This window comes from Magallana gigas, chromosome 7 (assembly GCF_963853765.1).
Source record: "Magallana gigas chromosome 7, xbMagGiga1.1, whole genome shotgun sequence".
NCBI lineage: Eukaryota > Metazoa > Mollusca > Bivalvia > Ostreida > Ostreidae > Magallana > Magallana gigas.
Window position 1 is genome coordinate 4,447,504 of NC_088859.1, and position 15,298 is coordinate 4,462,801.

Genomic DNA, 15,298 nt, shown 5'->3' on the forward strand with positions numbered 1-15,298 from the left:
AATTACCGTTTATTTGGCATAATACATTTTCAAACTTTATGGTTTTAATGAGTAATTTTAACTCAACATTTTTGAGGCAGATATTTTTGCAGAATTTGATTTTTTTTTCACTGTGATCTATTAAACATGGCTTGCACGACACGTAAGAGTTTTCTCCCTTTGTCGAACTCTTCAATGAACTTTGAACTGGAATGTGAAAGTAGAAGACTGCAATGAACACTCAGAGAGTTTTCTTCTTAGTTTGGATCATTAACGTTTGTTCCAGCCAGCCCACTGGGAACACAGGTAGCCTAGACAATTTTACTCTTATCTTCCACAAAATCTGTAGGCCTGATGTTTTTATCGACATGTTTAAAGGAATTTTTGAACTGATGATCAGCTGACCATATCTCTGTACATTTATATTAAAAACTTTGTTGTAACCGTTTGCCAAGTTGAGTGTAGGAGAAATTGGATTAGTTACCAATAAAGAGTTTTGCTACATTTTTATTAAAAAAATATTAATTACAGAAACATGTGATATGAACAGTACAATGTGCTCAACAAGATACAGGGGCACTTGACAAATGATGAACTGATTAAACTTTAATATGACTGTCAGACTGTAGATGAAATTTGATGTACTCGATACATAACCAGCTAATAAATTCATTGCAGGTCGTACCCTTATGGAAAATATATAAAAGTACTCTATAATCATGATAATATATAATGTATTATTTCTAATAAAATATATGTGCTAGCTTCATGAGCTTTAATTGTAATTTGGAAAAGCGTGAGACCACTTTTCATCAATCTTGGGATCATGCAAATTTTTTAACATATTGAATAATAATTAATGCATTTATAGTATATGATATATAGTTATGTAACTCCAGTGAAATTATTGATTATTATGTAGCTTGTATTGTGGTTAAATGAACACTTCACTTACATTTGTAAAATCTTTTAAGGTAACTACCAGTACCTAATACATGTATACCCAACTTGGGTATTTGTTTATTTGGTACAAACATCTTTTGTAATTATTATGTAATATATTGATTTATTGTTGTCTACATACACATGATATACATTGTACATCTTCCCTGTTTCTGTACAATAAATATATAGAAACTTGTAAAATTTCCTCTCTGTTGGCTGTTGATTGGAAATAAACGATATGCTATCTTACTGTCTTATCGAATAAGGTGTGGAAAAACTACATGTACTCATCAGGGAAAAAAGTAAACACAAGGAATAAACTTAAAAGAAACACATTCACAAATATTAATCTTTATCGACTTGTCAATCATTACGGTATGACGTCCAAAGTAATTAACTTAGAGTGTTTTTAGTTTCTTCTCCAGAATGACTGAACCAAAGTTAGTGAATATTTTCTTTGTTGAATCAGACACCTAAAACATGTATGTAATTTCTATGGGAATCAGAGAATATAGATGAAATCCATGACCCCCAGCCTTTATGACGTTCAACTGTCATTAAACATCTGATTAAATGTACATAATGCCATACGAAGCACCTGCATGTCTCAATCTTCAACGACATACTTCTTGTTTATAAAATCCTATTGATGAATTTATTAATGACTAATGCATAAACTGTATCTATCAATAATAAATTGCATGTTAAACAATAACAAATGCATAATCTGTGCCTATCAAACAACAATTATTTGCTTACTATAAACATTCTCAATAACTTTACAAATGCATAAACAGTATTGCAAATGCAAATTAAATAGGATGAAGATGTTTTGTTTATTTCAGGTTTCTTCTGGCAAGTGACAGACTTCCACTATGACGCAAACTACAGCACCAAGGGCAATCCCTTGAAGATGTGTCATGACTCCTCGGATGGTAGCTACAGTAACAGTATCTATGGAAACTATCAGTGTGATTCACCGTGGCGTCTGATCCTGTCAGCCACAGCAGCCATGAAGAGGCTCCACCCAGACCCAGACTTTATACTATGGACAGGGTTAGTATTGGAGTGCTGTATTTATTATGACTTTGTAGGATTTAGTTAAAACTGATTGATTGAGATTAGGTAATTGTCCTTCATTGAATTTGTTGTATATATTAATGTATTGATGATGTATCCAGGCTGAGTGTAGTCGCTAATTGATAACATCATTTAATTACATTTGTGTTTTAATTACCGGTAGTGATTTGATTACACCTTTACATAGAGACAGTGTCCCACATGTGCCAGATAGTACCCTTGACCTACAAAAGAATGCACAGAACATTGGCAACATTTCACTGCTCCTGCGGTCCGTGTTCCCCAACACCTCCATCTACCCTGTGCTGGGTAACCATGACGAGTACCCCGCGGACGCCTATCCCCCCGCCCCGGGCTCCGACTACTACACAACCATCCTCCATCAAGCCCACTTTGACAAGCTTCTGACAAACGACACGGCTGCCCAGTTCCAGACAGGTCAGTATAGATTTTTCTTGTCACTCAATTGATATCTTGATATATATATGTGTCACCAAAACAGCACCACATATGTAAAAGTTGTTTAAAAATTAAGATGCAACTGGGACTCAAACATGGGGCCTCTGGTGCACCTTGTCAATGCTCTAACCACTGGCCTCGGAGACCCATTTTAATGACTAACAGTCACGTAGTACACTCCTGTAATCTTGGTGACATAAATGTAAAATTGTGATCATTTTGCGTTGAGAAATATTACATACACTACATGTATGTTAAAAAAACATGGTTTGGAAATGATAATGGAAATTTATGTTATTTTACCTAAACCTATTATTCATGAATTATTTATTGATTTCATAAAGCATGTTGTACAACCAACGATTAATGCTGTAGATGTAAAGACAAAAGAAATGTATATTCAGACTACTCTAATAAGTTTTGTGGTGGTTGAATACAGGGGGCTATTACTGGACCCTGATTCGGCCTGGACTTCGTGTGATGGGACTGAACACCAACCTGCTGTACTCCCAGAACAAGCTGACCGGTAAATCGGCCGACCCAGCCCAGCAGTTCCAGTGGATGACCGCCACGCTCAGTGATGCACGAAAGAAAAATGAAAAGGTCAGTGCTTAGTACTCAGTTTATATGTTTATCTGAGGGAGTAAGCATGATGCCAGTTACCCAAAGTCCCAAACAAAGTCAAAGAGAAAAGGTTCTAGGTATGAGGAACTGGATCGTTCTTACTCCAGCAATATCCCCTGTTTTATTTTCATACAAACATGAAACCAGGATTGTAACCTGAAATTAAATAAGACACTTTCCATTATTGTTGTTAATGATAGGGACTAACTAATCTTACATTAAATTTAATTTCATTGTATTTTAAATAAAATTTGAAATAAGGATTGGAATATTTCTCACACCACATGTCATAATTTTATTTACTATAATGATAGAATATATTATCTCACCCCTTTATTGTTTATTGTTATATATTCTGATATGATATTTCTTGTCCCCCCAGGTCATCCTTTTATCCCATGTCCCACCTGGATTGTTTGAGAAGTACTCTGGTCTCATGTGGTTCTACAACGAATTCAACATGCAATATGTTCGCATCCTGCAGAATTTCTCGGATGTCATAACTTCCCAGATCTACGGGCACGAACACACAGACAGCTACAGGATTCTAAAAGATCCGCAAGGTAATCTACGATAGGAGTCTGGAGAGCTCCTTGATAAAGACTGTAGAAATATTTGTCTGATATGAATTTAATTCGGAGCAGTTAAAGCATAAAAAATAAATTAATGTATGTTTGGTATGTTGTGACTTTATAGGCGATTGCATTGGCCATAAAAGGTACAGAGAGGAATTATCATGTCATATATTAGATTGTTGTAGACAGATTACTCAGTGCCAGCATTACTTTGACTTACAGGTTCCCCCGTTGGTGTATTGTTTCTGGCCCCTGCAGTCACTCCCTGGAACAGTAGTCTGGCTGGGGTGGGAGCTAACAACCCGTCCATCAGACTGTACACGTACAACAGGAAGGATGGCACTGTCCTCAACTACCAGCAATACTACCTCAACCTGGCCTCCCTTATCAAGGGAACAGCAAACTGGACTCTAGAGTACGACGCCAAGAAAGACTATAATGTAGTGGACTTGAGTCCAAAGTCCATGCTTAATCTGGCTCTTTCCTTCAACAGTGATAACTCTGTGATGTTTTCCAAATACCTGACGTACAACTCTGTGAGCCAGGCTGTGAATCCAGCGTGTGACTTGAACTGTAAGATGGTTCATATCTGCTCCATCACCGAGCTGGAGCGAATGAACTTTGACCTCTGTAAAACCGTCAACCCCACCAAAACTACAAAGATGCCAAATCCTTCTCCACCCACCCATCACCGTCGCCCCGTGAGCAAAACGTACATCTACATCATCGTTGGGCTGGCGGCCGTCGTCTTTATTCTATTTATTGTTGTCGGCATCATTTGTATCAGACGCCGGCGACATTTCATACCCTACCGTTTCTCAAGGTTTTCCAACTCACTTGGAAGAGGACCGATTAATTAGACATTTCCTTAAAGTAATTTTTTTATCTACAGTGACATGTAGTAATTAGATCAAAACTACTTGATTAAGATTAACGGGTACTAAAATCAACTGAAGATTCTATTTTACCTAATAGGTGTTAATGTACATATACCAGTAACTCCATTTCCTGAATGATTAACAGGGTTTGATATAACTATAGGCATGTAACAGTTTTGGTGTGTTTATAAGGAGCCTGTGATATTACAAAAGATTGTGATCCCAATACTCTGAAGGGGGGGGGGGGGGGGGGGGGCTGAATCAATACTACTGGATATATTATAAGTGCCTAACTAATGCTCAATTTCTTCATTGTCATCACTCTTCATGGATCTAGTAGGAGGGGGTCAGGGGGGGTCCAACCGCAGAATTTATATTTCTTAAAATTACATTATAAAATTACCAAAAATAAGACTCGGACTCTCCTGTGCATACTCAAATAACCGTTGACCCCCCCCCCCCCCCATTTTTCCTAGATCTGTGCAATCTGTTCTACATTCCATGGTTAATGCTGGTTCATGAAATAAGAGAATGTACTTTAATTTCAATGTTTCTCATCAACATTATGTGCTTAAAATGATTATCAATTTGATTTTCAAATTCTGTGATAGCATTGTCATATTGCTTTATAATCTCACGGAGGTTCGAAATAAGTAAGATTATATTTCAACGTGTCTGATTGTCTTGAAGATTTGGACTAAAGGGTATTGCAAAATATTTAAGCAACAATTAAACAAACATATTATCCTGTTACATAAATAATACCTGTATTCTATCTATTTTGTACAGTACTACAATTTGTGCCATGGGAGCAGTGTTGGTGCTAAGTTGTATATATAGTGTAATAAAAAACCAAATAATCAGTGCAATAGCTTCCTATACATAGCCTTTGTTGTAGCCTAGTTGTCTGTTACGGCCTTACGTGTGTAGGTGTGTGTGTGTGTGTGTGTTTGTATGTGTCTTGAGATTGAGATAGAATGTGAGTGATGTTAAATAACTACAGACACTGACCTTCACCTTCTCACAGACGTTTCTCCCGTGTCAGGGCTAGACCGAGATTTAGATAGCATGAGGTTCCTGTGCTTACTGGACACTTTCTGGTTCTGAGTTTAAATTACCTATAAGTGTACGTGATGCCTTGAATTTGATTTTTAAAATATGCAGTATAACTGTGTGTGTATGGGTATCTTGTAAGTTTGAGATGTATCATTTTCTGTCAATAAATAAAACTAGAATTTGTTATAGAAATATTCTGTATGACAACAGAAATGTTTCTCAGATGAATCATTACAACGAAATTCCTGATGATATTCTTACGTAACCATTTGTTTTGATTCAATGTTGTTTGAAATAACATACATGTATGTACAGACATTTTTTCATATTTCAAATAAATGAGTAAAAGTACTAGTATTTTATATGTATTCATATATGTATAGCCTTTGTTTTTATTTGTTAGGATACTGAATATTAAAGACATTTTTCATAAGTATGTATACATGTACATGAGGTACTATGAAATATATAAAACAGTTTTATTTTCAATCTATGTAATGAAAGCTTTGAGAGTTCCAATAAAATAATGAGTTCGCGGGTTTTCACTTGAAAATAAAACCATCTTTAATGACGGTACAAAACGAATAACGGCCCCTGTCAAATGTTAGCGGGTGGGTCATGATTTGATGTTGAAATATGACTCTTTAGACTGTAGAAAAAATAACATGACCTTTGAAATCCGCACATCTTACATGACGAGAAATGACACCTGCGAAATAATGACCTCTGTATACTTTCAAGCAAAATGAGCTGCATATTTTTATAAAAATAAAAATCTGTAATTGCTCCATTTTTAATAATATAAGGATTTATTTCTCTGTACATGTAGGCATGACTACAGAAAGAGAACGTTCCATACTGTGAACGTCTTTATAACGAATGTCTTAATTTCACGGGGTGTTTTTTTCACGGTTTTTCATTTTCGCTGATGATGGATTTTTCTTAATGAAAATATACGCTATTTTTCTAACGCTTGCTTTATTTTTCGCTTAAATCATGTCGGCGAGTTTAAGCAGAGGTTAAGTAACTATTTAATCCCTTCAATAGCTACGAAAAAATATAACTGTTATCAATGCACAATATCCACAATGGCTTATTGTTCGCAAAAACACATCCCAGTATGTATGTGGTCACGGAAGTAAAGATGAAAGTTCTTTAACTTCTATTTTCCTAAACACTAAATTCTGAGAAAGTGAAAACGATCCGAATTGTTATAACGGAATAATAATTTATATTTACATCCACCAAGTACATGTATGATTGTACGGCGGCGTGGAAAGGCTAGATGAAAACATAAATAAATCTTATTTGTTCTGACGAGTAACTTATCTGTTCTGACGAATTACGATTTTTTCGGATGAAAAAAAATTAAATTAATTTGGAGGAATAAGTTATTTGTTTGGACGAATTAGGATTTGTTCGGACGAATTAGCTATACAATAAGTACTATAACAGAGAGAGAGAGAGAGAGAGAGAGAGAGAGAGAGAGAGAGAGGATTTCATAATCATGAACATGGATACGCAGATGTGAAAATCTAAATCCGTTTACAAGATCATGCTTCATAGTCCATTTTATGTTGTTTTCAATAATTTTAGATTTTTTTTTTATCAGATTTGTTATTTTAATTTTTACAGTATCTTATCTGTCCTCACATAGGCATTTTACTCTCCTTAATCACTTATCTTTTAGAACTAGTTGGGCCTCTATTGACAAGTGAATTATTCATTGACGTTGATGTGAATGTAAAAAAATTGTAAAACCGACGTGAGGAATCTTTGATCACGGCCCATAATTTCACAAATCAACTGACCATCTATCAAACGTGATATTATATAAAAGCGCTGCCCGCGTTTTGATCGGCCAAACCGAAAAAACGATCCCTGTTCTGGAGTTATAGAAAGATGTTATTTATTTTCTAAACACTTAACGTTACTGATTTTAAAGCCCCTAAACGTGTTATTTGTTAAAATGGCCCGGGATTTTAAAAACTAATAATTTTGAAATGATAAACTTAATCCCCTCATTATTTTTTAAATTTACATGTATATATTATTGATATCGGTGATATCATCTCTCAGATTTCAAATAATGTTGTTCATGCAAGAAGGCCGATTTTTTTCCGGTTTTTTTAACTGGTTTATATTGCATAATCATTCTAATAATACATGCATGTGCCATTGAAACTATTGAATTCAATAGACTATTCAGGGAGGCAACTCTATTAAATAGAGCGATCGGAGAAATCTTGAAACATGTCAACAGACAAGGTAAGTGTAAGATCTCGGCCTGTCGGGTCGTAGACTCTGTATACTTAGGTTGACGCTGGATGATGACAATGTCAGTATTTGGAAGGTTTGTCACTGAATTAACAATCGATTGCACATGCATGAGTGCACGGGTCCTGCACCTGCAACAATTAACTTATTAAAAATTATTGGCCACATGTTTAGGATATTGAGCGGATGCATGGTCAACATACATGTGGATATATAACTTTTCCAGTCTACGGAATGGCTCTTCCACATGAGCGTTGTTTCTGATTTTGTCCTCTTTTGAGTCTTTGAATGCATGCGGGTCATGTGAAAGTAGGTTGTGAATACCGGGGTATAACCAGGCGCGGATCCAACTATTTATACAAGCACCACCAGGCAATGATTCTGTAGAGATGATGCATAATTGCATGTAGAATGATAGGTGTGGATGGGGGTTGGATGGAAATGGGTATAGTAGTTGCCCTCCTAACAATCTCCTGATAATGAAGTAATTTCTCTGTATTAATGATTTAATTTCTATATGTTAAAACACCTTGTTTAATTTCCAAATCTGGGTTTACCAGGCATGTGGAAAAGTTAATTATCTTTGTTAATATCCAATTTCAATTTTAATTTCTTTATTGACCAATTATAAGGACCCTCAAGAGACAACATTTTGGGATGCATTTAGGACTTTCTTTTTGTTTCTGCAGGTGAAGATAGGCATCATTGGAGGATCTGGACTGTCCAATCCAGAAATCCTGAAGAACGGAAAGGAAGTGTCCGTGGACACTCCGTATGGAAAGGTACGTAGATGTACTTATTACGGAGTTTGAGATATCAGTTTGTGCTCCCTGCCCTCCTTTCCTGAAAATAGACTTATAAAATCATTTAGTACTAATTAAAGGCCCCCCTCCCACTAAAACTAATTAAAATCTTTCTGGAGTAAAAGTTGGCCATGCAATAAAACAAACAGGCCAAAGGACTTAATATTACATGATAAGAGTCAACGACCCCGGTAATTTGTAACGTTTTAAAAGTACAAAAGTGTTTCAGGTACTATAAATTGTTGTTATTTTCAAAAATAGCTGATATAATATATGTTTTTCACCTATTTATTTGATTTATTTGCACTCAGTGGCAGAATATGATGTCATAATTGACATCATTACACTACAATCAAAATCGTCAAAAATTGGCATTTTTTAATCTTTATTTGAGCGGGAAATATAGAGCAATGCTTCGAACAAGAACATACTTTTTGTCTAAAAGTCTTGAATAGATATACATCTTTATTGAAAATATTTTGTTTGTTCAACCAATCCCTTAATGTTTTCATAAGGTGGTATGCCGCACCTTAGGCATGTTCAACAAAGCGAGCGATTGCGAGTGCTTGCCAAAATTCCCTATGTACCTGCAACACAAATTTTGACGAGTGTTGCACATGCCTCTGTTGATATTGATGTGGATAAAAGTAAATTATAGTCAAAATACTCTCCACCGTTTCAGAATTTTTAAATTTTACAATTATTGTTAATATTTGACCAAAAAATATGTTTCAAAATATTTTGAAATGGTAAAATAATATAGAAGGACCAGCGGTATTCGAACTCATGACTTACAGCATCGCGGCTATCACTCAAACAAATTACTCTACGCTGCCAGGTAACAATTTCGAATGCAAACATATTGTTTAATTTTATTTAAAGTATCACAATATGAAGGTGTCCCACTTAAAAGAAAAATTGCTTAAAAACAAGCCATTTTATGCCAAAAACACGAAAATGGTGGGAAAAGGTTAACTTTTTGATATCATATTTCAAAATTGTGGGATCAAAATGAAAATTATGAAAAAATTTCACAAATACCTGTATAATAGAAGCAAAGAACTGCAGTAAATTGATGATGCTCATTTTAAGGGGCCAAGCTAGGCCCACATCATATGTGGTCCTTTAAGGCTCTATATGACTACATGTATTTGAATACAGTATTAATGAGCAAAAACATATTTATAGATAGATTCAATCTGGAATTGCATTAAATTTAATATATTTCCATTTTTAACAGTCATTATCTGTGATAACATTACTAATCAATTTTGAACCCTAAAACCCAATAACATCATAAAACATGACTGATGCAAAATGGGCGTGTCTTATAGCATAACCGGAAAACGGTATTGGCTGCGCCACTAGTAATACATAGCATGTGATACATAAGAAAAATAGGGGTTTTAAAATAATGTTATTCTAAAGTGTACAAATTGAAAATGATATAAATATCAGTAATAAGGAATCATTCTTTGAATATTATGAGGGGATAATTTTGGCCAGAGAGTGGTCAAATCTATCATAAAGCCCTTCGAGCTTCATTGGATTTGACCACGCCCTGACCAAAATTATACCCTCATAATACTCAAAGAATGATTCCTTATTCCTGAAGCATTGCATTTATGTGAGGAAATGGAATCAATAAGTATTCTGTGAGTAAAAAGAACCAAAGCAACATCAAAACAAAACTAACTAAACATCAGCATGCAGCTCATCCCGTTAGTTGGTGGTGGTGTACAGTGACTTTACATTTTGTTGCCATTCTCTGTGATTGTGCTTGGTATTGATGAAAACTCTGAAAATGCCTGCTTAAACCCAAAACTTGACAATAGGCCATGGATGCAACTCAGTTGTCCAATATTTTAGTAAATTTCCATAAATGTTCATTATGTTTTTTCTTCCCTAAATCAATGAGTTGTTACCAAGCCGTCTGTGACTATTTTTCTTGAAGCTTAGCTAGATATTTATTAGAGGAAAGCTAAATTTTCCCAGTTCTGTTGCTTTAATTTAAACTTGTAAATGCATATTGAGCCAGAAACCTTTGCTTCTTGTCTGATGTCATGCCGGTCTCTCATTGTCAGCCCTCCGATGCTTTGATCTGCGGTGAAATAGAAGGAGTACCCTGTGTTCTTCTCTCCAGGTGAGTGGTTTTCAATACACACTTACTTACATGTTACCTGAGTGACCTACTACCACTGCCTGTCTATCCTCTTCTTCACTCCTAAACATTTTTTTCTTACTCTGAAGGTAACAGGCTCCAGGGCAATAAAACTAAGATGAGCTCACTTGATTTTAATCTCATTTTTTTCTAGAAACATAAAGTGGAGAAGTGAGACTGAGATCAAAGTGAGCTTGTCGAGGTCTTTTAGCCCGAGAATCATTTTATCCTTTCCAGATCTATCTGACATATTGTTTTTTTTATTTCTCAGACATGGGCGTGGCCACAAGATAAACCCAACCAACGTGAACTACCGGGCCAACCTGTGGGCCCTCCACCAGGTGGGCTGTACCCACCTCCTGGTTACCACCGCGTGTGGCTCCCTACAGCCGGACATGCACCCTGCAGACATTGTGGTCATCGACCAGTTCATTGACAGGTGAGGTACATCAGTTGTTGTTAAACCAGACATCTTGCTTGTATTTGACACAGTAAATGCAGAAATATTTGTTGGGTAAAAAATTACATTTCATTAGCAACAAAATTTTTGTACGGTTATTTGTTTGTTATTGTTAATTTTGAAACAGTGAATCTGAACCATATAAAGCCATTTTAGATCACAAAACAACACAATTTGCCTCCCCCCTTCCCCCATGTAATGTATGCTTTTACAGTATTTGATTATTGTGTCTAACTAATGCCTCTAGTTTTACATAGAACACAGAAACGCCAGCAGACATTCTATGATGGTGAGCCCACATCTCCCCCCGGGATTTGCCATCTACCAATGGCTGAACCATTCTGTCCCAGAACAAGAAAGGTGCAGAAATGCTGGGGAATTATTCCCTTCTTATAAACACAATTTAACATCAATTAAAATATATCTCTGTTTAAGAATGTTGAGTATTATGCATTTAGTTATTCATGAGGAGACTTCCTCTTTTGCAGATTTTATACAACTGTGCCAAAGAGCTTGGTATATCCTGCCATGAGAAGGGGACCATGTTGACAATAGAGGGTCCACGCTTCTCCTCCCGTGCCGAGAGCAAGCTGTGGAACTCCTGGGGGGCACACTGCATCAACATGACAACAGTACCCGAGGTCTCCATCAACTACTCCCTCCCTATTTCTGCCCTCTATCTCTCCCTCCTTTCTCTATCTCTTTTCTCCCTCTTCTTTCTCATTCAATGCTTTGCATCAACATGACAATACAATAGTACCAGAACTCTCTTTCTCCCCCAAAACCCCCCCCTCTCTCTCTCTCTCTCTCTCTCTCTCTCTCTCTCTCTCTCTCTCTCTCTCTCTCTCTCTCTCTCTCTCTCTCTCCTTCATGCTTTGCATTATATAACAGTATCTGAGATCTACCTCTTCCTTTCTCTCCTTGTCTTTTTTTGATTTTGAAATCATTGCAGTGTAATATCAAAAGGTGATATGATGAATAATAAAGAATTGGTTACTCCAGGTGATCCTGGCCAAGGAGTTAGGATTGTGTTATGCAGCACTCGCCCTGGTAACAGACTACGACAGCTGGAAGGATGACGAGGAAGCGGTGAGTTTAATCTGAGGAAGCGGTGAGTTTAATCTGAGGAAGTGGTGAGTTTAATCTGAGGAAGCGGTGAGTTTAATCTGAGGAAGCGGTGAGTTAAATCTGAGGAAGCATATACTAGTTAAATCTGAGAAGTGGAGAGTCTAACTCAGTAAAATAATACCCTGTTAATTCAGAATCCTCCAACGTATGGAGATCATCAGCAAAACAGATGTTACAGTAAAACAAGGTTATAACGAAGCGCCAGGGACGGGCGATTTTGCTTCGTTATAAGCGTAGTTCGTTATATCCGTCAAGTCTACAACATGTAATATAGTCACGGGGAATGAAAATCACTTCGCTGTAAGCGTCAATTCATTATGAACGTGTTCGCTATAACCGTGTTTTACTGTATTTTCTTCTATAACTCTTTTAGTGAAGGAAATTGCTCTTTGATATAATTCCACTTGTTGATTGGATTTGTAAATGCATTTATGAGGACAAAGATGTAGGGCTGTGAGTATTTTTGGACAGGTGCATGTAGATCTGTTAAAGATGAGGCTGTTGTATTACAGGTGAATGTAGAGAATGTGATGAAGACATTCCAGACCAATGCCGCCAACGCCACAGCTGTGATCCTGAGGGCGATCCCACAGATCGTCAAGGAGGACTGGGCAGCTACCATAGAGGAAAATAAGGTAAAGGGGAGATAACTGTCAATGAGGAGTCTGTGCACCAAGAGCCATTACTTTGTTTACAAATCTTTTACTTTCTACTCATTACCTGTACGTAGAAAATACTGTAAATGCTTTACTTTTGTTTACCATGTAATGATTTTTTAATGTCTTCTTTTCAGAAATTTGTCAAAATGAATACGCTCCTTCCTCACAGCTACTAGAAGTCAACGTGTTAATTCTGATTTCTGACTCGTATTTAATCATTGTGCATCGTTGTAATGTAATGATCTGACAGCAAAACTTTGTTAATAAAATCTCATTATCACACCGTGTGTTGTGCTGTTATTTTAAACTTGTTTATAAACATGATTTAAATATCATTGCATGCACATAGAGTATACTAGTATGTAGGACCTTCTCTGATGTGTGGAGGAATATTTTCAGTTATTCAGTATTTCAAGTTCATGGTGTTGATGTACATGATAGTGATGAAACCACAGCCTCTGTATAAACTCCAGTCATTGAAGGAAATCACAAGTCTGACAGAAATAAATAATAACAGAAGTAATGCTCTAAATTTATTAGATAATATTCAACATCATCCAGTTTCATCTAGGAAAATGTTCTTTGTAGTTTGTTATTTTACTCGATGATTTTCACAATGCAATTAATGAAATACTTAGAATACAATTTCTATGTGTTGTGTAACGTGTCTGCATGTAACGGTCCTCGCATATAATGAATAAGCCAAGACTGTTGAGGGTTCGACTTGGCTTTATGTATTAAGAGTTTCGACCCTGTAACAATTGTATAACATATATCGGGCATAAAATAACATAAAATAGACATATTACTATACTTGAATTCGGATATACAATATCAGTATTATAATAATAATTCAATCAATTACAAGGGAGATAACTTTACATTACATGCATATATATATTATTATATAAATAGTGCCTGTTTGGGAGGGTAACAGTTGAAATTGACACCCCAAGAAAACCATTGTCAACCGACGCGAAGCGGAGGTTGACAATGGTTTTCGAGGGGTGTCAATTTCAACTGTTATCCTCCCAAACAGGCACTATTTAGTTATACTGAATGTCTTCATTTTTAAGAAAATATAGGAATAACGTGAATTCTACAGCGAACCGTACGCGCATAATTTTCGCGCATGTAACATTTTTTTTTTGTTATACTTTCATGTTAAATACTGAAATCTGATTGGTTTAGACGCAGTTCATAATTTTTTCTATTACCCTCAGCGTTAGCAACGCACTTAGCAACGGGTAACAGTAAAAATTGTTACATGCGCGAAAATTATGCGCGTACGGTTCGCCGTAGAATTCACGTTATTCCTATGTAAAAGCAGTTAATTTTTCTTTAAAATTAAGACATTCAGTATAACAAAATAAATAGTGCCTGTTTGGGAGGATAACAGTTGAAATTAACACCCCTCGAAAACCATTGTCAACCTCCGCTTCGCGTCGGTTGACAATGATTTTCTCGGGGTGTCAATTTCAACTGTTACCCTCCCAAACAGGCACTATTTATATAATGTTACCCGTTGCTAAGTGTGTTGCTAACGCTGAGAGTAATAGAAAATATTATTAACTGCGTCTTAACCAATCAGATTTCAGTATTTAACATGAAAGTATAACAAATACAAATATAAGCCTCCCAATATAAGACAATTACATAAAATATATTACTCATACCATTCTGTGGGAAAGGGTCTTTATCAAAAATCTGATTATTGCCATATGCATGAATCTGTAAATTTAGATATGATGAACACCTTGATTTTGTATTAAAACAATATTTACATATAAAATATCATATTAGTGACACAAGGTATTGTTTGCTTATTACATGTAACTTTTATCTTAAATGCCTCACTCTCACTTTTCATTTATTCAGGAGAAATATGTGATAAGGACATTATCTATTGCAGAATTACTGGATAAACATTTTAATTAATAAATTATATATATTGTCCTCTTTTTACTTTCATGAACTTATATTTACATCTACAGAGTACTATTCCCTCTATTTCTTTCGGAAACCCATAATTAATTCATAGCTCTATAGAAACAGCCAGACTGAAATCTACACGCCCCATTTACCGATTGGTCGAAACCTACAGCGACCTAAGAAAAATCACGGACTGTATGAAATAATCATGATGATATCAGACTCAAATTCCCATCGAAGACGATTTGGTTGTCTCTTTTAGCTAACGTACTGATGTACATT

The 15,298-nt window shown here is 35.8% G+C and overlaps 2 protein-coding genes across 2 annotated transcripts; both read left to right on the forward strand.

Annotated features, from left to right (window-relative positions):
- Positions 1 to 154: 154 nt before the first annotated feature.
- LOC105318508 (acid sphingomyelinase-like phosphodiesterase 3b) lies at positions 155 to 5,947 on the forward strand. The gene is made up of 6 exons (XM_011415693.4): positions 155 to 285; positions 1,770 to 1,980; positions 2,192 to 2,442; positions 2,903 to 3,066; positions 3,470 to 3,650; positions 3,885 to 5,947. The coding sequence occupies exons 1-6, from the start codon at positions 213 to 215 to the stop codon at positions 4,520 to 4,522; spliced, it is 1,518 nt and encodes a 505-aa protein (XP_011413995.3). The 5' UTR covers positions 155 to 212; the 3' UTR covers positions 4,523 to 5,947.
- A 1,784-nt stretch (positions 5,948 to 7,731) lies between these two features.
- LOC105318510 (S-methyl-5'-thioadenosine phosphorylase) lies at positions 7,732 to 13,366 on the forward strand. Its single transcript, XM_034455520.2, has 9 exons — positions 7,732 to 7,864; positions 8,563 to 8,655; positions 10,761 to 10,819; positions 11,109 to 11,276; positions 11,555 to 11,657; positions 11,786 to 11,938; positions 12,300 to 12,386; positions 12,938 to 13,060; positions 13,219 to 13,366. The coding sequence occupies exons 1-9, from the start codon at positions 7,850 to 7,852 to the stop codon at positions 13,258 to 13,260; spliced, it is 843 nt and encodes a 280-aa protein (XP_034311411.2). The 5' UTR covers positions 7,732 to 7,849; the 3' UTR covers positions 13,261 to 13,366.
- The last annotated feature ends 1,932 nt before the right edge of the window (positions 13,367 to 15,298 follow it).

Excerpts from the sequence above, each read along its gene's own strand:
- LOC105318508 (XM_011415693.4), top strand. The coding sequence starts at position 213 with ATGAACACTCAGAGAGTTTTCTTCTTAGTTTGGATCATTAACGTTTGT. Across the intron at positions 286-1,769 it reads CCAGCCCACTGGGAACACAG|GTTTCTTCTGGCAAGTGACA; the intron begins GTAGCCTAGACA and ends TGTTTATTTCAG. Across the intron at positions 3,651-3,884 it reads GATTCTAAAAGATCCGCAAG|GTTCCCCCGTTGGTGTATTG; the intron begins GTAATCTACGAT and ends TTTGACTTACAG.
- LOC105318510 (XM_034455520.2), top strand. Across the intron at positions 11,939-12,299 it reads ACATGACAACAGTACCCGAG|GTGATCCTGGCCAAGGAGTT; the intron begins GTCTCCATCAAC and ends TGGTTACTCCAG. Across the intron at positions 13,061-13,218 it reads CTACCATAGAGGAAAATAAG|AAATTTGTCAAAATGAATAC; the intron begins GTAAAGGGGAGA and ends TCTTCTTTTCAG.